The sequence below is a fragment of the Pyxicephalus adspersus genome, chromosome 1 (assembly GCF_032062135.1).
Source record: "Pyxicephalus adspersus chromosome 1, UCB_Pads_2.0, whole genome shotgun sequence".
Taxonomy (NCBI): Eukaryota; Metazoa; Chordata; class Amphibia; order Anura; family Pyxicephalidae; genus Pyxicephalus; species Pyxicephalus adspersus.
In genome coordinates this window covers 177,347,086-177,367,965 of record NC_092858.1, presented here as the reverse complement: position 1 = coordinate 177,367,965, position 20,880 = coordinate 177,347,086, and the positions used below count along the sequence as shown (strand labels likewise).

General features: G+C 41.5%; 1 protein-coding gene and 1 long non-coding RNA gene across 5 annotated transcripts in view; one reads left to right on the top strand and one right to left on the bottom strand.

The window, feature by feature from the left end:
- The window catches only part of LOC140321708 (uncharacterized), a 42,525-nt gene extending 24,806 nt beyond the window's left edge, over positions 1-17,719 (bottom strand). Inside the window, exon 1 of the long non-coding RNA XR_011919001.1 lies at positions 17,298-17,719. This is a non-coding gene — a long non-coding RNA (uncharacterized lncRNA). The remainder of the gene's footprint in view (positions 1-17,297) is intronic.
- CD2 (CD2 molecule) overlaps positions 1-20,880 on the top strand; it is a 198,127-nt gene that overhangs the window by 25,337 nt on the left and 151,910 nt on the right. Inside the window, exons 5-7 of one of the 4 annotated variants that reach the window (XM_072398492.1) lie at positions 929-1,186; positions 17,741-17,992; positions 18,196-18,447. The exons of 2 other annotated variants lie outside the window; for them this stretch is intronic. In XM_072398492.1, the coding sequence (XP_072254593.1) occupies positions 929-1,186; positions 17,741-17,992; positions 18,196-18,447 (762 nt within the window). The remainder of the gene's footprint in view (positions 1-928; positions 1,187-17,740; positions 17,993-18,195; positions 18,448-20,880) is intronic. One more of the 4 variants, XM_072398494.1, reaches the window with a different exon arrangement.

Here is a 20,880-nt window from a genome sequence, read left to right as displayed (position 1 = left end):
AGTGATCGGACTACAGGTAATACCAGGATATCTAGGTATGATGAATGGCATTATGGGTGGTCTGTGCCATGGGGGGGTTCATTTAGACATCACTGATGGCTTGGACCCTCTGCAGTGCAGATATGACACGGTAAAGGGGTCTGATGGATACAAATACAGAACCAGTGTAAGATCTTTGTTTATGGACACGATCTAAAAATATGTAGTGTATGTGTCTGGAAATATATATTTCTAACAGAATAACAATCTAATTGGGGTGTATGGGGTCAGTTTTATGGTTGTGATCAAACTGGGGAATCAGCATATAAAAGCCTCTCTCTCATCAAAGTAACTCACATTTCAGTAGATAACATTGATGTCTATGAGGGGTTTCATTGTTTCCAGTATCCAGCCCTGCAGAATTTGGCTTATTACCACGAGAAAAACAATTGGTGGAATTTCACTTATATGTAAAATGAGGGGATCAGGGGTTGAAAAGATGTAGAATTAGCTGGGCATTTGTTGTCACCAAACGTTTTTTTGGATTTTAGTTCCAGAAATGTTGTGGTTAGTGCTGCTGTTCAGATTGCAGATTAATTTGAACATTGGACATCTGGTTCTGTTCCGACAGAGTCCAAACCCCTTGTCTGAGCTTACAGAAGTGAGCTTGTTTGTAGAGGCAATCCTCTGCCTATCATATGAGGATTCCTATTGGCTGGGGGGTAATTGTTGGTCCTGACTACCTTCAGCCAAGAAAATTGCGTACCACCATGACAAGCGGTCCATTGATAAACAGCAGTTGTCCAATAGTCACTCACTGATTGGATGGACTGAACATTCACCTAGCTTGATCTAGTGAATCTTCCTCTATTTGTGACTTATTCAGTGTTTGGTGTCACCTTGGAATCAGATCTCTGACACTAACATCTCTCTTTTATTTGTCTCTCAGTCCCGGTATCGGATCCGATCCTAAATGTGCGCTGCCTCCAGAATGGCAGTGCTGAGATCTCATGCAGGGCTGACAATGGGACTAACACCTCCATCTACCTGACTGTCAGTGACACAATATATAACATCCCCAGCTCAGAGAGGACAGTCCGTGTCACCGTGCCTCTTGTGTCACCACCCCATTACTGGAATATTAGCTGTTCAGTGATGAACAATATCAGTAACGGATCCACCAATCAGACGTATGCTACTTGTCCAGGTGAGTGACATGTTTCACCTGACTATATGTATACCTGAGAGGGGTTTCCTATCCTCACCTTACCATGTACTAAGGAGGTGTCACCTGTGCTTGGAAGGATGGGGGGGAGTAGAGTTGGGGATGGATTAGGTTAGGGGTATGGTCTGTTAGGATTGAGGTATGGTCTGTTAAGAGGTTAGGCATTTATTATCTGCCACTCAGTAGCCCACAGTATCTTGTCACATTTACCTTTTCTTCACTAAAGTGCAGACGTCTCTCTCCTGTGCATGCAGGCAGTTCTGACTTTAGGCGTGCCTCTGCCCCCAAACTTTATCAGTTCCCTTCAACCCGCTGGCCCATCAGGAAATAGCCTCCTTATCATCCCTGGCTATTTAGCTAGCTCAGACACACCACTTGTTCTTGCAACCTGTCTCCACTAGTGGCAAGCCCCTAGCCTTGGCCCTTTTTAGGGCTCACACCGCTTTTGTGCAAACCGTAGCGCCCCCTAGTTGCCTTGTCTCCCCAAGCGTGACACATTTCCTGCTTCCCCCCAGCCATGCAGCATGCCATGTACCTTCTCAGCATCCCCAGCACATTTTCTAAAGCTGTGCACAGCATCTGGTGAGCACTTTTGCTGGGCCAGGGCCTTACAGTGGTAAAGTGTATTTATTAAAAACTATACAGAGAGGAAACAACCCATCCTGCCACTTCCTGCTCCAAGACCATTGCTGGTCAGTACTTATTCATCATTATCCGTATGTCCTGAAGGTGATGACAAAGAACTTGTGCTGTACTGAAGGTCTCATTTATCTAAAAAGCCAGAAATCCTCTATCTGTATGGTCCTAAATATGTTTTCGGGCCTTCGCCTATCTCTGTGCATCTGGTCTTCCTGATGCATATTCCATCCATGGGTGGAAAGAAAAGTGTTGAAATTTAAACAACAAGGTCATTTGGTCTCCATAACAATAGTTCTGCCTTTCCAAATGTAAATGTATGAAATGTATCTTTGGGTAGAAGTATACAGCAGAATGTTACAGAACATGTGTTCATACAGGTTGACAATGACGCAAACCACAAGAGAACATAACATGGCAAAACAAGTTCTAATAAATACAATTGAGCCTTCAACTGTTCACACAGCATGAACTTAATGATCTCGTCAGAGATTTAGATCTTTCTAAAGTAGTCAGCTGAGTTTCTAGGCTCAGGGCTGAAGGACAAAAATTGTTGGCACCAGGTACCTCATTCTCATGGTACAAGAGTCTTTGTTTCATGTTTTTCTTAAGATGGTGAATTGGTGTACTGCAGCAATGTTCTTTAGCTGATGAAAATATTCCATTTTGAGTATAGTAGGAAGGAATAGAGGTGTTCATTGACTCCTCAAAACTAAGTGTAAAGTCAGTGAATCTTCACAAAGATAAAACATTGGCCTAAATATCTGTTGGCCATTCAGTACACTTGAAAGAACATTATAAGAATTTAAGCTTGATTCTGTCAAACTTGAAATACAAGGACTATGGGTAGTCTATATGCAGGCATTTAAAAGTCTTATGTATGCATTTTGCAAGGATACACCAAGTATCCCCGTGAGGTGAGACTGTTTATTTGAATGGCACAGATGAGACAGAAGAAGGCAAGAAGTAATTGGCCAAAGCAAGGGGCGTTGGAAACTAGAAGTAAAAACATAGTGAGGATGCATCTTGTGGACCCAAACAAAATACTTCCGCCTCTACTCTACATGAAACTTGGGATCATGATGCAGTGTGTGAAGGCTCTATTGAGAGAAGGTGAGTATTTCAAATACCTGGAAAACAAATTTCAAGGTTTGTGAGAGGCAAAGTTCAAAGAGGGAGTGTCTGTCGGTCCTGACATCCGCAAACTGAAAAAATTGATAAGAAGGAAAAAGCAGCTTGGCTTTTGTTTAAGGAAGGGGTCACCAAATTCTTTGGTAACCATATGGACCCAAACTTTGAGGTCATCATTGAAAATATGTTGGTAAAATAAGAATTGGTCTGCTCAATGACCTTCAAGCTGCATTTCCTGCACTGTCATTCGCAATACTGGGCAATAAGGGCTTACACAGGAGCTGGACAAGGAAAGCACTGAATTAAACAGTAGGTGTAGAGGAAATGCTCAGCATAGCTAGGGGGCTCAGCACTAGTGGAGACATGTTGCACGAACACTGATTGCTGTGTCTGAATAAAAGGGTGTTTCCTGATTGGCCGGCGGGAGGGGCAATACTAATTAAATTTGGAAGAGTAGGTGTGTCTGGGCATAGCACTGCCCATATGCATAGGGGGGGGGTGCCTGTACTTTAGCAAGGAAGAGGTAAGTGTGACATTACCCCCCCCCCCCCCCCCTTTATGTGGTCCAGGTTTTCAGAGGAACGCAAAAATGGAACTTCTTGGCAAGAAGAGAAGCAGATACATCTGAAGTTGGAACCCATGATCTCTCTGGACCAAAACCTTTCCAATCAATCAGGTACATTGGCTTCTAGAAATTTTTGAATCCAGAATTTGATGGACTTCATACTCCTGAGAAGAATCGGAAGCAGGAGTAGACAGAGGTGAAGGACAAGAGAAGCAATTTAGGACCAACAGCTTAAGCATGGAAAGAGTTGGGTAACTTGAGATGTGGAGGAAGGCGTAGCTTATAGCAAATAGGATTACCATAACTGAAATTATATATGGACCAACAAAACGAGAAGAAAACTTCAAAGAAATCACTTTGCAATAGATTTTCTTCTTTGTGGAGAGCCAAACTATTATCTCTCAGCAGTGTACTGAATGCAGATACTTCAGCAGAGCAGGGTATAGGAGACGACGATGTTTGCCATAGACAACATAGAATTTGGATTCTTTGGTGCTGGTGCTGTCATGGTTTTTGTGAGCGAATTCCACCCATGGTTGCAGAGCTACCCAGTCGTCATGGTGGGCAGATACAAGGGCTTAAAGATATTGCTCCAAGGCTTAAATAAACTCTCTCCATCTGCCCTTTAGTGTGCGGATGATAAGCTGAGGAGAACTCTGCAAAGATGTCCAAGTATTTACAAAAGCCTTTCCAAAAGCGAGAGGTAAATTGAACCCCACTATCGGATACTATATGCTTGGACATACGGTGAAGCCCAAAAAAGTCACAAATGATAATTGGCACCAACGCAGCTGCTGATGATAAAGTAGGAAGGGGTACAAAATGGGCCATTTTGGAAAAGCAATCTACGACTACCCAAAGGACTTCTCAGCCATCGAAAGATGGAAGATCCGTAATAAAATCCATCGACAGAGGACACCAGGCCTCTTTGGGAATGGGCAGAGGAAGAAGTGGTTCTGCTGGGGGCACAAGTAGATGACTTGGTCTGAACACAGACAGCACAGGCCTTGACAGTCAATCACATCCTTATGGAGGTTGGGCCACCAGTACAGATGGGAGAAAAAAGTTCTGTGAACACCCTGGTGACCAGAAAGTTTAGTGATGTGTCCAATGTAATATTTTGGTGCTGAGTTGAGGCACAAAGGTTTTACCTGGGGGAATAGTAGGTCAAAGCAAGCATACGATCCGGTGGAATGAAAAATTCTGGCTCAGCAGTGCTCTTGGAATCCTATGGATTGAAGGAGCTGGAGAGTGCATCAGCTCAGGAATTAGCAGAACCAGATTTATAGGTAATTGCAAAATCAGAAATTGCAAAACAGGAAAAGTACAAAGACCAACGAGCTTGTCCACAGTTGATACGACAAGCAGACTGTAGATATTGGAGGTTTTTATGGTCTGTAAGAGTGACCTAGAGGAGAACCCTCCAAAAGATAGCGTCAGCAAGAGCAAGATTGATGGCTAGGATTTCCCTGGCTCCAAAGCAGTAGTTTTTTTCCACTGGGGATAATTTCCTTGAAAAGAACGCATATGGGCGTTGAGCTCCGGTGGGGTTCTGGTAGAGAATAGCTCCCATTCCAGCAGAGGAGGCATCAACTTCAATTGAGCAAGGGCTTGGAAACATCTGGCCTAACCAGAGCTAGGCCAGAAAAAAAAGCTCGCTTCAAGGCATGAAAGGCCTCAATAGCCTCAGAGGGACGGTTCTTAGTTGACAAAGAGTTGGAAGACAGCTGGGGGTTTACAGAGGTGAAAGGGTATCACTAGATATTCATACTCCTCATCATTGGTGTTAAATGCTGTCTTCCATTCCTCCCCCTTCATGATCTGGATTGGGTCATAGGCACCCCAGAGGTTTAGTTTGGTGAAGATCTGAGTACCATGGAGGCTGTCATAGAGCTCGGGGATAAGCTACAGCAGGTAGCGGTTCTTAATACTGATGTCTTTCCATTCAGACCACGATACTCAATACATGGACGGAGAATTCCATCTTTCTTTTGAACAAAGAAAGAAGAGGACTTACATAAAAATCCCCCTTGAAGATTCTCCTTGATGTATTCACTCATGGCCTTAGGGTGACTGAGGGGCTAAACCCAACCTCCTGGAGGTGTGCTATTGGGTATGAGGTGTATAGCACATTTATGGGACCGGTGGGGAGAAGGCTGCTCAGCCTTGCATTTGGAGAAGACATATTGGAAGTCCATGTACTGGATAGGGATGGTGACCCCACACCTACAGACATTTGAATAGCCAAAGTTTGGAAGCAAATAAATCCACAGGACAGAATGGTACTATCTACTACAGAGATATGCAGGGTTTGAGACAAAAGCTGCGTACACACGGCAAATTTTTCTCGCCCGATAATCGGTATCGGCCAATTATCGGGCGAAAATCTGCCGTGTGTACAGTCGGTCGTCGTCCATCGTCCGACGACCGTCCAGGCGGATCCATGGACGATGGACGACGACCGATCCTAATGAAAGGGAAGGGGAGAGCGCGCAGCAGGGTGCCGCTCCGTCGCTCTCCCCCTCCCCTCTCCATAGAGCATGAACGGTGCTGTATGTACAGCATCGTTCATGCATCGTGCAGTCTTTTCTCGTTGGAAAGGATCGTGAAAGATCCTTTCCAACGAGAAAAATTGCAGGTGTGTACGCAGCTAAAGGCTGTATAGGCCACGCACAATCCTTGACAAGGGAAGCTGAAATGAAATTGCCTGCTGCTCCAGAATCAATGAAGGCCTTAAGGGCAAGTGTGGACTTATTGTGAAGTTGAGAAGTTGAATGGGTATGAAAGGATGCTTTGAAAGGGGAGAAAAAAAGTGATCTAGCATGACCCCCCCCCCCCCCCTCTGAGCATACTAGGTGCTAAAGTTTCCCATCTTTACCGGACATAGTTTGATAAAGTATCCTTTCTGTCGGCAATAGATGCAGAGGCCTGTAGAACCTGCACAAATGCTCAGTGCTGTGTCTAAGCCACGCCGATCAACAACCTTCTTGTAACAGGAAGCCAACTGCTCTAGGTGCTCTGAGGTTGAAGCCCAAATACGGTCCCTCTGCAGGGCATAGAGTGTGGAGACTTCAGCAGAGCAGGGTATAGGAGACAGAAGGCGAGGATGTTTGCCATAGACAATTAAGAATGGAGACTCCTTGGTGCTGATGCAGACATGATTGTTGTGGGTAAACTTTGTCCAAGGTTGCAGAGCTACCCAGTCACCATGGTGGGCAGATACTAGGGCTTGAAGGTATTGCTCCAAGGACTGATTGACCTTTTCCGTCTGCCCATTGGTTTGTGGGTGATATGCTGAGAAGAACTCCACAGAAATGTCCAGGGATTTGCAGAAGCCTTTCCAGGAAGTAAATTGCACTCCGCAATCTGAAAATTTTCCTGAATAAATATTAGCACCAATTCTGGAAAAGCTGGAAGAGGGATATTTCCGAAAAGCAATCCATGGCCACGTAAATACAGTCATCAGAAGAATGTAGATCAGTGATGAAATCCATAGATAACACCAAGGTTCTGTGGGAATAGGCAGTGGAAGAAACCAGCCTGCTGGGGCGCCAGTCCCAGACTTTGTTTAGGCCCAGACAGCACAGACCTTGACATAGTCTGTCAAATCCTTATAAAGATTGGGTCACCAGTACTGTCTGAAGAGCAATTTAAAGATTCTGTGTACGCCCGAATGTTTTGAATCATGTGCCCAACATAAGTTTTGGGTAGGGAGTTGGGGAGGCACCAGGGTTTTACCAAGAGGGATAGCGGATTCCTGGATGGAGGTCAAGGCTAGGATGCGGGCTGGAGCGAGAAAGAGTGTCTGTTTGAGAGTTAGCAGAAGCAGTTTGAAGGTAATAAAAAAACCTGAGAAAATAACAAAGACCAATGGGCTTGCCAGGTTTTGAGACGACGAGCAGACTGCAGATATTAGAGGTTCTTATGATTTGTGAAAATAGTGATCTTGTGAGGGGAACCCTCCAAAAGATAGCACCATTCTTCCAGAGCTATCTTGATGGCTAGGAGTTTCCTGTCTCCACGAAAATAATTATGTGCTGTTGGGGAAAACTTCTTAGAAATGAACTCACATGTGCGTCTGGCTTCAGTGGGGGTCTGGAAGAGGATAGCTCTCACTTTGACAGAGGAGGCATCAATCTTTATTGAGAAAAGTTTGGTACCGTCTGGTCTTACAAGAACTGGACAGGAAAGAAAAGTTTGTTTGTGGGAATGGAAAGCCTAAATAGCCTCAGAGGGACAGTTCTTAGGATTTGCATCCTTCCATGTCAGTGCAGTGCCGGGAGGCAGCAGGTAGCTGTTTTTGATGGTAATAGCATTGAGGCTGCTGTAGTCTATACAAGGGTATCCCATCATTCTTCTGTACAAAGAAAAACCATGCGCCAGCAGGAGAAGAGGACTTGTAATGTAATGTAATCTGTCAAAACCTTGGTTTCCAGGAGACTGAAGGGGTACACCAGACCTCTGGAAGGTTTGGAATTAGGAATGAGGTTGTAGGGCAGGTGGGGAGGTAGCTGTTTAAAGAAGACATCCTGGCAAACCATATACCGACTTGGAATGAACGGAGCAACTTCAGGAGTTGTGAAAGCAAGAAGCCTGATAGGTGTGAGCTTGGCCAGAGTGACACAAGGACCCCAAGCCAATACTTCAGGAGTAGACCAATCAAGCACAGGAGAATGCTGTTGAAGCCATGGGAGTCTCAGGATGAGTGTAGAGCTGGCCTGAGGTAGAACAAGAAATGGTATGGTTTCGTGATGTAGCACACCAACAGACATTTACATGGGTCTGGTCTGGAAGCAGATTAGTCCACATGACAGAGGGGTACCATCCACTGCAGAGATGTGCAAAGGTTGAGATAACTGCTTTATAGGCCAAGCACATTCCATGACAAGGGTAGCTGAGAATAAATTTCAAGTTGCTCCGGAGTCAACAAAGGCCTTAAGGGCAAGTGTGGAGTTGTTGTGGTGAAGCTGAATCTATGGAGGGACGCTAAGTGGAGGGGAGAGAAGATTGACTTAGCATGCCCGCCTCAGAGCATGCTAGGCGCTGAAGGTTCCTGGCCCCTGTGGGCAAGATTTATTAATTGTTCTCTATGCCTGCAGTAAAAGCAGAGACCTGAAGATAGATGCTGGGACCTTTCCTCTGGGGAGAGCCTTGAGCGGTCTAGCTGCATGAGTTCTTCAGAGACAGGAGGAACAGTACAGGCTGGAGCTTCCAGAGGCTGCTGAAAGGACAGTGCCATTTAAGGTACAAAAGCGGGATTTCTCCTGGAAATGCTCTAGGAAGCAAAAGTCATTCTGGGTGGCCAGGGAGATCAGGTCATCCAATGAGGAGGAAATCTCCCGACCAGCCAACCTATCCTTGACGCGGTCAGAAAGGCCTTTCCAGAAGTTACCATGGAGGGCCTCATTATTCCATGTGAGCTCAGCCGCAAAGGTACGAAATTGTACTGCAAATTGACCTACAGTAGGCGACCTTAGATGAAGACGCAGGAGCGCGCTGGCTGCTAAGAAGGGGTGCACTGGTTCATCAAAAACTTTTCTAAAGAGGCTCAAAAAGGCTTCAATATTACCGGTAACCGGATCCTTCCTTTCCCAAAGCAGGGACGCCCACGCCAGAGTTTCTCCAGACAAGTTAGCTTGTCTTTTTTTTTGGCTGAAGCTCAAAAGCTGCACTGGTTGATGAAGCCACAGCAGGACCTGGGGGACCAGAGAATCGCAGTGGAGGTGGAAGTTTAGCGCAGAGGACACTGTAATAGCAGGACCTGGGCTGGTGGTTCGGCTGGTGCACTGGAGGAAACAAGCAGTTGATCCAGGCGAGCAGTGAGTGCATGAAGCACCTGGATTTTGGTGGCTTCCTGGGCATCAAGCATCTAGGTGGTTGGGGCCTGCTGAGGACTGGGAGGGTGTGGTCATGGTTTGTGCAAACTGACATGCTTGGGGAGACGGAGTCTCAAGGGGGTGCTACGGCTTGCACAAAAGTGGTGTGAGTCCTGAGAAGAGCCAAAGTGCAGAGTCCCAGCAGTGACCAGGTTTCTCCAGAGCCTCTAGTGGTGAGGATGTTTTGCCGTTGGTTACTGCCAAGTTGCTGTCCTTGGATATACCGGGGTGGGCAGGACGATGCTCTGTACAAAATCACTAGGCAGGAGAATTGTCAAGGAACGACGGATTCCAGGCAGGCAGCAAGCAAAAAGGTCAGGTACAAGCCAGGTGTCAAAAACCAGAAATCCAGGAAACGCACAATGGTAAAATGGGGCCACCACAGACACAGGGAACACAGGAAGTGTCAGGAGGCACAGGTGACATTGGAGACACGGGGATCACTGCAGACACAGAGGAACACTGGAAAAACACAAGGGAACAGGCAGGGAAATACCAGACTGGGCAATAAGGGGTTAACGCAGGAGATAACATAGAAAGCCCTGAATTAAACAGCAGGTGTAGAGGAAATGCTCAGCAGAACTAGGGGGCTCGGCACTAGTGGAGACACATTGCATGAATGCTGAGTATTGTGTCTGCGCTAGCTAAATAGCCGAGGGCAATTAAGAGGTTAAATCCTGATTGGCCAGCGGGAAGGGCGATGTCGAATTAATCTGGAAGAGCAGGCGTCTGGGCTTAGAACTGTCCACATGCGCAGGAGTGTGACAGAATAAATTATGTAAATTAAGATTGCAATAATTCTTACTGTGATTAGAGCATTATTTTTTTCAAAATCCTTAAAAACATAAGGAACAGCTGAAATATTGAAGATAATTATCAAATCTTTGAATTTTGCTGGCATGTGTCATTATTCCTGAAGATTTCAGTAAGTCCTCATTGAGTAAAATATTGGGTCAGTTAGCTAACATTGTTCCAGTTATTGAACAGTGAGCTCCAGACATAGTCTCATAGACATAAAAAGTGTCGGTAAAAAGCGGCTTGTGTACATTTATTGAATGTGTTAGAATAATTACTTTTTGTGGCACTGCAAATAAGCAGACAGTCTCCACTTTCCACAGAGACGAAACCTGAACTCCTTGAAAATCCTTGAGTAACTTCTGTAACCAAACAACCTATTGACTGGCAAAGGCAGTAGAGATGTATTCTGCTTCTGTAGAAGACAAAGCCGGAGAGTTCTGTTTTTTACTGGACCAGGATATAGGACTGTTTCCTAGTTTGAATAAATACCCCACTTGTAGAGTTTCGCATGTTTTGGTCACTCGTCCACATATCTTGTGAGTTTTAGGTCACCATTTGCTGACAACTTCAAACTTTAATTTTTTGTGTGTTTGAGATACCTCATAATTGCATTCCAGTTCCTTTGACGTGGTTTATCAACTTGCCTGCAGAGAAGTGACATGGCTGATGCAATATCTGGGCATGGGCATGGGTCTGCTTTGTTTCTTGTAAATCCTTCATCTAGAAGAACTTGGTTAATTTTTAAGTTCCCTGCTCGGGCTGCACAAGTCCATATAGAGATTTTTGCAGTTTGCAAACTAGATGCTCTTCTCCACTTTTTACATATCCTTCTGGGTGTGTCATGTAAATGTCTTCTATATCACCATTAAGAAAAGCTGTCTTGATATCATGATGTTTCACATTCATTCTGTATAGCTGCCACTGTCATTAGTGTTCTGAAAGTACATTGTTTAGCAACTGGAGCAAAAGTAGCATCATAGTCCTCATCAAATCTTTGTCAGTAACGTTTTGCAACTAACCTTGCCTTGTATCTACAGACTTGTCCTTCTGAGTTACATTTTGCTTTGAAAACCCATTTACATCGTATGACATGTTTACCTTGAGGTAGCTCTGAAAATGTCCATGTCTGGGGTTCACCAAGTGAAAATATCTCTTCTGTTTCAATTTCTATATTAAGTTTCATTTAGTTTTCATTTCCAACATAAAATGTGTCATACAATATTCATTTCCCAACAAATCATAATTAAACAATATAATCTCTATACAACACAATCGTCAAGTTTGATTATACATTTCTATCCCAACCTTTAGTATTTCTCAGTTCTCAATCTCTCTCTTTTATTATTATTATCTCAATACACAGTATACTCCTAATTATTTGTTTTTATATTAAAGACTGCTTCCCCCTTCCCACCCTCTCATATATTTATCAGTGACAAAATTATCTACTATAACCCTTTACCTATTATCACACTCAAAACAAACATACGACTAATTTATCAATAAGAGCAGAAAAAATATTAATCTTAACAATACAATAGGGATTTACCTTTCTTTACCAATTCTTCTACTAATAACACTGCATATTTTTACTTTATTTAATTATAGTTTACTTTTCCTACTTTATATTTACCACTCAGGTGTGACATATTTACCCAAATACTCCTAACATATTACATACAATATCGACAACCACTAAAACACAAAAAGCAAGGCCGGCTAACACTCCCACATATGAAAAGGGAACATATGTTACAGCCTACATATTCAATAATGAAACGATATATTCAATATTGACTGATCCCAGCCGTCATTCATAAATTGCTCAATCCATGGTGACCATACCTAAATTTAGGAACCGAAGCAGTCAATATCGCTCTCATCTTTTCGTTCACCAAAAACCAGGACATTTTATTTTTACCTTGTTGCACATTGGGGGTTTTAGACCACCATGCTTTGGCCAAAACAATTTTAGCTGAAGTGAACAGATACGTTATCAATTTAAATTGAACATTAGTACAAAACGATGGTTTCAAACAAAAAAGTGCCTCTGCTGTTTTTTTAGGAAATGCTTGTCCCATCAAAGGATAATCTATTTGATATGCCCTCATCCAAAATGTTCTTATTTTAGGACACCCCCACCATATATGAGAGTTCCTGGTTTATTACATCCTCTAAAACATTTATACCCACAGGTCGGCTGGAATTTAGTAAGCCTAGATGGAACCATATACCATCTTAACATCGATTTATTATTTGGTTTCTACTGCTGAAGCATTATTGGTACTATGGGTCACCGCAGACCATATCTGGTTCCAGTCTTCCTGTTGCAGTGACATACCCATATCTGCCTCCCATTTAGGTATATAGGATGGCATGGCCATACTTGTTTGAACTAAAATATTATACAAAGCTGATAAAACTCCTTTTAACTTTACGTTCTGTACACACAGTTTCTCAAACCACGTCATATTATTAATTCCAACAAGTTAATCTCAACCTAGTTTGTATAAAATGCCTGATCCGGAGATACCTAAAGAGTTCCTCCGGTGGAGCTTCATATTTTTCTCTAATCTCACTAAAAGATAAAATCCCTGCCAAATTAATAAAATGACAAATTATATATAAGTCCTTTTCTACCTACCAAGAAAAACGCCTTGGTTCCCCCAGACCAGGAGGAAACAACGGGGTCCCAATTATAGAACTTACTGGGCTATGGCCAGACATAAGGCCGCCCATATATCTAATAGAGTCCCATATTTTTAATGAGTGTCTCAGTATTGGATTGGTGATATGGTGCCATTGTACCTCTGGAATCCAGAGTACTGTATCTATTGAAATTGGTGCCACCAATGCTTTGTCAATGGAAACCCATTTAGAAATTCTTTTTGGCTTGATACTGTAACGGGAGTAACATGAGCAGTCTTACAGTATAAACTCAAATGAGGCACCGATAGACTGCCCAGGTCCCTAGATCGATATAAGGTATGTCTAGGAACTCGTGGGCGCTTTGCCCCCCAAATATATTCTAACATTTTACTTTGTAGCATTTTTAATACCTGGTTAAGTACCTTACATTTTGATTTATTTAACTGCAGCCCCGAGAAGGCCTGAAAGCCTTCCATTACCTTCATTAAATTTGGACAAGGTTACCATGGGGTTTGTCAGACTAAGGAGAATATCATCCGCAAAAAGGCAGAGTTTATGTTGTTCCCCATTTATCTCTATACCCTGAATGTCAACATTATTTCGAATAGCTATAGCCAGGGGTTCTACTGCCAATGCAAAAAGCAATGGCGACAGTGGGCAACCCTGCCTGGTACCCCTGCCTATAGAAAAACAGTAACCCATATATTGTATAAATGCTTTAGGGGAGTCATACAGTGAGGAAACCCATTTACAAAAGTTCTCTCCAAAGCCCCATTTGTTTAATATGATATAAGATATGGCCATAACAAATGCTTTACTTATGTCCAAGCTCAGTAAAAAAAAGCTGATATCTTATTTTGTTTAGCTTGTTGAATTAAATGCAATATCCTCCATGTACTATCTCCCGCTTGTCGTCTGGGTAAAAAGCCCGTTTGGTCAGCCGACACTAGGTCACAACTATCTTCCAATCGGGATGCCAATATTGACGCCAAGATCTTTTCATTCAGATTAAGAAGCGAAATCGGTCTATAGTTAGACCAATTCATTACGTCAGTAGAGGGTTTAGGTAACATACAGATGGCTGCTTCCAACATGCTCGAGTCAAGGCTTCCCCTTTCAAAATCCCATTAAATGTCTCCACCAGGTAAGGTCCCAGTATTTGCTGGTACTTTTTATAATATACTGCCATGAACCCATTAGGTCCTGGTCTCTTAATGGGTTTAAGATCCCCAATAGCTTTAATCACTTCCAACAAAGTAATAGGGGCTTCCATAATTTCTATTCTATTAGCGGTAATTTTTGGAAGATTTATGGACTGAAAGAAGGTTTCCATAGCTCTCTTATCAAAAGAACGAGGAGTTTGGTACAGTGTTTGTAGATGTTTATAAAATTCCTGCAATATATATATATATATTGGATTACTAGTGGGACCAATCCCCTTTACCCTTAGTCTGTGGGTGTTTGGGCGTCTTTCCAAGTACCTCAGCCTATTTGCCAATAATGTATGCATTTTATTACTGTATCTATAAAATCTAATATTTAACCATCTCAACATTTTCTCAGCAATAGATGCTGTGCAAAGACAATTCAATTGTGTGGGAACTTCCTCCGTTTGTAGTCTTATACCCTCATTTAATGATCCACATTTGCTTCTCATGTGGTGGTAGATTTTGCATATTTTCCCATGAACCAGGTTCAGCCTGAATCGCTATGCGAGCAATATAAGAGAAACGATCAGCGGGAATACCTTTATTGATTCTTGCTGATCTTCTGACTGGAGTCACGTCTGGTTCAGTTTCAGGTTTCTGCAGTTACTTCTATTTCTGCCTCACTTTGTTCTTGTTTTTCTTGTGTCTCAGGTGTGGATATTTCCTCAGTATGATCAGTTTGTGTCAGTTCTGGAAATTTTGAACATACGTAACTTTAATCAATAATCACACTGCTGCTGATTGTAACCTTGTCTGTGTCTTAAAGTAGAATTCTGTAACCTTTTGGGGATTCACTCTAACCCACAAGTACTCCTACCAGTGCACATGCATCCTATTTTGTACGTTTTTCTTTTGGAATGTGCACATAGGCTTTGCTTCCAAAAATTCTGATGTGCTTCAAATCTGGTTTCTTTCTGTTCCACAGTTCATATGGAGTTGTTGCTTTTCCTGGTAAGTGATTTTGGAGATAACATGCAGTAATGATCGCTTCTCCCAGTAAGTGGTGGGCATAAGGGCATCAAAAAGCATGTTCCTTCCACTCCCACAGAGCGTCCCATTCATTCTCCCTGCAACCCCATCTTGTTCCGGGTGATATGGTACATTAGTCTGGGACATAATTCCATGTTTTCTGAGAATAGCTTGGGTTCTGCCACTTGTATATTCAGTACCATTGTCTGTGCGGAGTACTCTGGGCATTCCCCCAAACGTATTGTATACTTGTCTAGATATCGTTCTAACTTCTGTGGTGCCTCATCTTTGTTGTAGCAAGTAGATTGTGGAGTATCTGGTGTAACCATCAATAAAAGTTAGAAAGTATATTTCTTTCCTGGAGTTATGGCTTTCATTGGACCACAAAGATCTGAAAGGAATAAGTCCGGAGGTTTGTGAGCCCTGTTGTTGCTTTGCTTTGGAAAAGTTTTTTCTGGTCATCTTTCCTTTATTGTAGCTTGTACATGTCAATATTTGGTCACACATTACCCACCTGGGCGTTACACTGAAGTCTAGATTTCTGTACCAAAAGCGGTACACTGTTTTTCATGAAATTTTTTTTTTAAATTGTAGACCTGTAACTTACTGAAATATGTCCGAACAGGGTTCTAGTAGATATTATGAATATAAAAAATGTTTGAAACACATAATCATGTAAAAAAAAAAAATTACTTTTAATAAAATTAAATAAAAGACACAAAAATCAGCTTAAACAAGAATACATAAATAAATGAAAAATACTGAAAATGCGATAATTCCGTATACTGTATAGTAATATATTTTTCTAAAACACCTCCCTAGTGTCCGTCACATACCTATAGACAAAACCACATAAATATATTTTCTATTATTTTGTATTGGATTGGATACAGGACTTTGTATTCAATCCAATACAAAATGAGAGTTTGAATTTACCAATTACACACTTTGTATTTATTTTGAATTATTTTGTATTGGATTGGATACAGGAGTTTGTATTCAATCCAATACAAAATGTGTTTGAATGAGTTTCAATTTGAATTTCCCGCACACGCGCCGACGTCATCGCCGAGGGACACGCACACGCTATGGACGGAGAAGAAGAAGCCGGCCGGCTTCTTCTTCTCCGCTGGCCGGCTTCTTCTTCTCGGAGAAGGCACCCGACGCTGGAGAGGGAGATCGACTCTGGAGGACGACGCTGGAGAACGACGCTGGAACACGAACACGACGCTGGATGATCACAGCGGGACCAGGTAAGTGATCGATAAACCCGAACTTTTCTCACTGTATGAAAATACAGTGAGAAAAGTTCGGGTTTATCGATAATTGGAATTTTTTTTAACCCGAACCAAGGGCGGGTTTAACGGTCGGGTGGTTAATCTTTATACAACTTGCATAATTATTCTCAAATATTTTCTTTTTAATGTCAGGACTTCTGTGACCAAGTCGTCTGTGCCAGGTGTGGATGCAATTTAAATGTTTCTCCTCTTTGGTTATATTAACCATTTCACTGCAATTCAGCTGATAAAGTTCATCCCTGATATTAGCGTTTGTAGGTTATAAAACAGCTCTCACCTTAGAATGTTACCGTGTTACCTTGCTTGGTGAGTTTCTCCACTGACAAAAGATTGCTTTCGGGATCAGGCACATACAGAACATTTCTCACCGGTATCTTTCTGCTGACATCTTTGGAAACAGCACAGTAAAGATAACCATCCCCTATACCTTCTGATTTCATTATATGTCCATTGGCTGTGGTAAGGTTTCTGTTTTGCTTTGATCACGTTGAGTGAAGACATTTCTTTCATTGGTCATGTGACTTGTAGCCATGATTGTATGGAAGAGAAGCCATTTTAAACAATTTTCTGATTAAATACCGTGTATTGCTGAGATTAGCTCGTTCATGTACGTTTTGCAATTCCTCCCACTTGCCGTTAGCAGTTTCACAGTTACATATATGTATGATTTCATCATGTAATAGCGCTCTAAGCTTTCTGATCTTTTTCTATCCATTCATCTGTGAGCTGTTCAGGCTCGGCTTCATCTATACATATATTATACTATATATTCATCTATACTTATACTATATATTCATCTATACTTATACTATATATTCATCTATACTTATATACTATATATTCATCTATACTTATACTATATATTCATCTATACCTATATTATATTATATATTCATCTATACCTATATTATATTATATATTCATCTATACCTATATTATATTATATATACTATATATTTGTACCTTCTCTTATTAGCAGCATTTTCATCTTGAATTTCCAAGCCTGGTAGTTCTGATTTGTCAGATTCGCTATAGAAAGCTTTGCTGAGGAGGTACTGGCAGCCATTTCTTATGTTTCCTTATCTTTATCTGTTGCTGTGTCCTGTAATTATTTGCTGCAGCCTACTTTATCTGGCTATCCTAAATTTACTTCCAATCCTGGGCAGTCTGGGTACCTGGGCCCATAACCTGGTAGAATAATGACTTTCTGTGCCACAGCAAATAAACAGACAGTCTCCATTATACTTTCCACAGGGACCAACCCTGAACAAACAAAACTTTATTTCTTTACCAACAAATCAGCATACACATAACACTGCCATCTAGTGTATAAAACATGCATTACACTTAGAGCATTAACATAGTTGTACAATACAAACCTGTATTCTAACAGATTGTCTCCTCAGCTCCTCTCTCTGCACCCTGGGTGAATGTGTCTTGTCACATCGATGGAAGTGCCAGCGTCTCCTGTGTGTTAGAGAAGGATCGGGGTGTCACTTATACCTGGAGAGTGAATGGGGAATTCCTTCATGGAAATCACTCCCCTAACATCACATTTATTAATGAAGAATTTATCTCTGGTCCCTTGAATGTGAAATGTTCTGTAAATAACTCAGTGAGCATGGAAGAGAGCAACAACACCCAAATCTTCTGCCCAGGTTAGTATAGAGTTCCCCCTGTCCTTCCCACACTTCTAGTATGTCTCCTGTTCTTCTTGGGGGTAACATTATTATTCCTCTATTCCCCACACTCTCATTGGTCCTCTCATCTTTCCTTTCTTTCTTCTCCTCTTTCTTTTCCCCTATCCCCCTCTGCTTCCTCATTCCATCCTGCATCATAGGTTAATTCATTGTCATTTCAGCTCCTCTCTCTGCACCTTCTGTGAACTTTTCTTGCCTAAATGATGGAAGAGCCAGCGTCTCCTGTGTGTTAGAGAAGGATCGGGATGTCACTTATACCTGGACACTGAATGGGAAATTATGGCACAGAGAACACTCCCCTAATATAACTTTAACTATAGAAGAACTCCGCACCGGCCCAATAAATGTCAGCTGTGCTGTAAATACCTCAGTGAGCAGGAAAGAGAGCAACAACATCCAAATCTACTGCCCAGGTGAGAAGAGCGTTGTCTCTGCTCCCTGTCATTCCCCCACAATAACTTCTGTCTCCCTATCCTTCCTTATATTCTGCTACTTTCCTTATACTCACATCTGTCCCTTGTCCTCTCTCACATTTACCTTCTGTTCCTTTCATTCTTTGCTGAATAAATCAGACACACCTGTAGCAAAGCCTATAGGTAAATATATAGAGGCCTTGTCCACTAGGAATTATCAGACATGTTGTGTTGGAGAATCCCAGAGCAGCATAAAAAGTTATCATAAGTATTGTATGTAACATCCAATGGTGAGCCTTTATAAAATACATCCACATGAATTTACCAAAACACATGATTGACAACTGACTCTGGATCTTTGAGTGGATATCTGATAGGAGTCAATGGGCTCACAGCAATGGATGATGGCTTATGAAAAAGTTTTCTTTGGCAAGAGCCCATACAGTTAGAAGCTAAATCTTTGGTGTATTTGGTAATGTTTACCAGCACCCCCAGCACAACAAAAGTGTAGCCCCTAATATTAATTTGTAACATTCAGAACCAAACAAAGCTGTTTGAGCTAACTTCTGTTATCTTGTTTTCATAAAATTGGCTCAGAGGTTTACCATGCCAACCCATTGGTTAGCAATGTGAACTCTTGTTTCGAGTTTTGTATTCTGAATCCAATTTCTTCCTCGGTTCAACCTTGAGAATTCAGAACAGAGGCAGGTTTGAGGAACACTATTTGTAATAGTCGCCATAGTTCATTCTTTCTTCCTAATCACAAACCTGGCTCCCGGAAATGGGCTAAATGGACAGCGGAATTAACACAGTTAATTCATCACAGTGTTGATGGCTCATAATGGCTTGTGTTCTTAAGTTTGATATTAGTTAACGATACTTCTAAGATCATTCGGAATTCACTAACAAGTGCATGTGATTTGCAGTTGACCTCCATCCGAATTGCATTTCATTTATTTCAAATTTATTTTGTAAACCAATGGAAGAGACGCAGGGTTAAACATGGTATACCCTTCAAACATCTTTCAGGTCTTAGGAAACCCATGCTATAATTTCTATATCCAGAGCGTACTGTATATTAGTATAGGGGTAGTTAGTGGGTAGTTACAATGTTGGCCATAGGAAAGGATGACACCCTTACAGTTAGGCAAAAACTTCATTGGTGTCACAAATTATTCATTGCTCAAGGTATCCCTAACAACCTCTGAAAGAACCCTGGGTTAGAAACAATTATCCTTAGGGTCAGCCTTGACTCGGTGGGATTTTATGGCAGACACAATAGTTTGGGTCTTCACTCGTAGTAGCCAGCTTTGGGTATTAGGTATTGTATCCTAAAATCCAGTTATACAGATACGTTTATTCAAAGTGAAATCAAGTCCAGTGCAGGATCTGTTTGTTCATGGTCAGGGCAGGTAGGGTGACATTAGCTATAGAAATGAAGATTACAGCCCAAGATCATTCCACAAACCAGGATCTAAATATTACCGTATAAATGTGACTATAATATAATATACCTTTGTATAATATACAAAGGTAAAGCAGTAGTTTCCTCATCAATTGACAACATACTTCAAAGAAGAAGTTTTAACATATAATATATGTATGTTTATGTAAAGTATGCTGGATGAAAGGAAATCATTCCATGGGCAAATCCTGACCCCATATCCTGCTTATTTATCGTGGTTTGGTCTCTTCTATTCCCATTATCTTTTTTTTTATTATTATTTATTTATTTTTAGAGGAGATTAATTACATACAAAAAAAGAAAAAAATTACCACAGTAATACAAGCTAGAAAAAAATAACTAAACGTAAGAATCAGCTTTAAACAAAATGACATACTGAGGGGGAATACAGATAATTATTCAAGGTACGTCAGTACATGATCGGGGGATCATTATCAAGTAGGCAATAGGCCATAGCATAGATCAAAAATAGATAATACTTTTCTTGGTGTGCATTGGTAAACATCAGTATAAGATTCCCTCTACAATGATGCTTCTATGCATTTCATTTGGAATACAAACCTCTTTAAAAAAAGTGAGGGTGGGAGGTTGCAGACTTATCTAGTTATTTAATATAGTTTTCCCAGCTACCAAGAATATATTATACAGAAGTCTGCTACTTTCTTTTGTGATTTGCGTCCCTTGCAAAATCAATTCTCCAACGATAGCCCATCTAGGTGTTAAAAGACAAATTCTTATTTTTTTTATTTTTTTTTATATTTACAAAATTGCAACAGTTGCAGGTGTCAGTGGAGTATTTTGACGTACATTTATATTGCTGCAGGGAAATTCATACCCACACTCCTCTCCCATATTGAGGTGCTTGGTGATCTTCATCTGAAATTGATAGGTTATGCAGAAGAGGAACACAACTAATATTTAGATTTATATGTGCATAGTAATCTGTGGAACAGGAAGATGGGCACAAT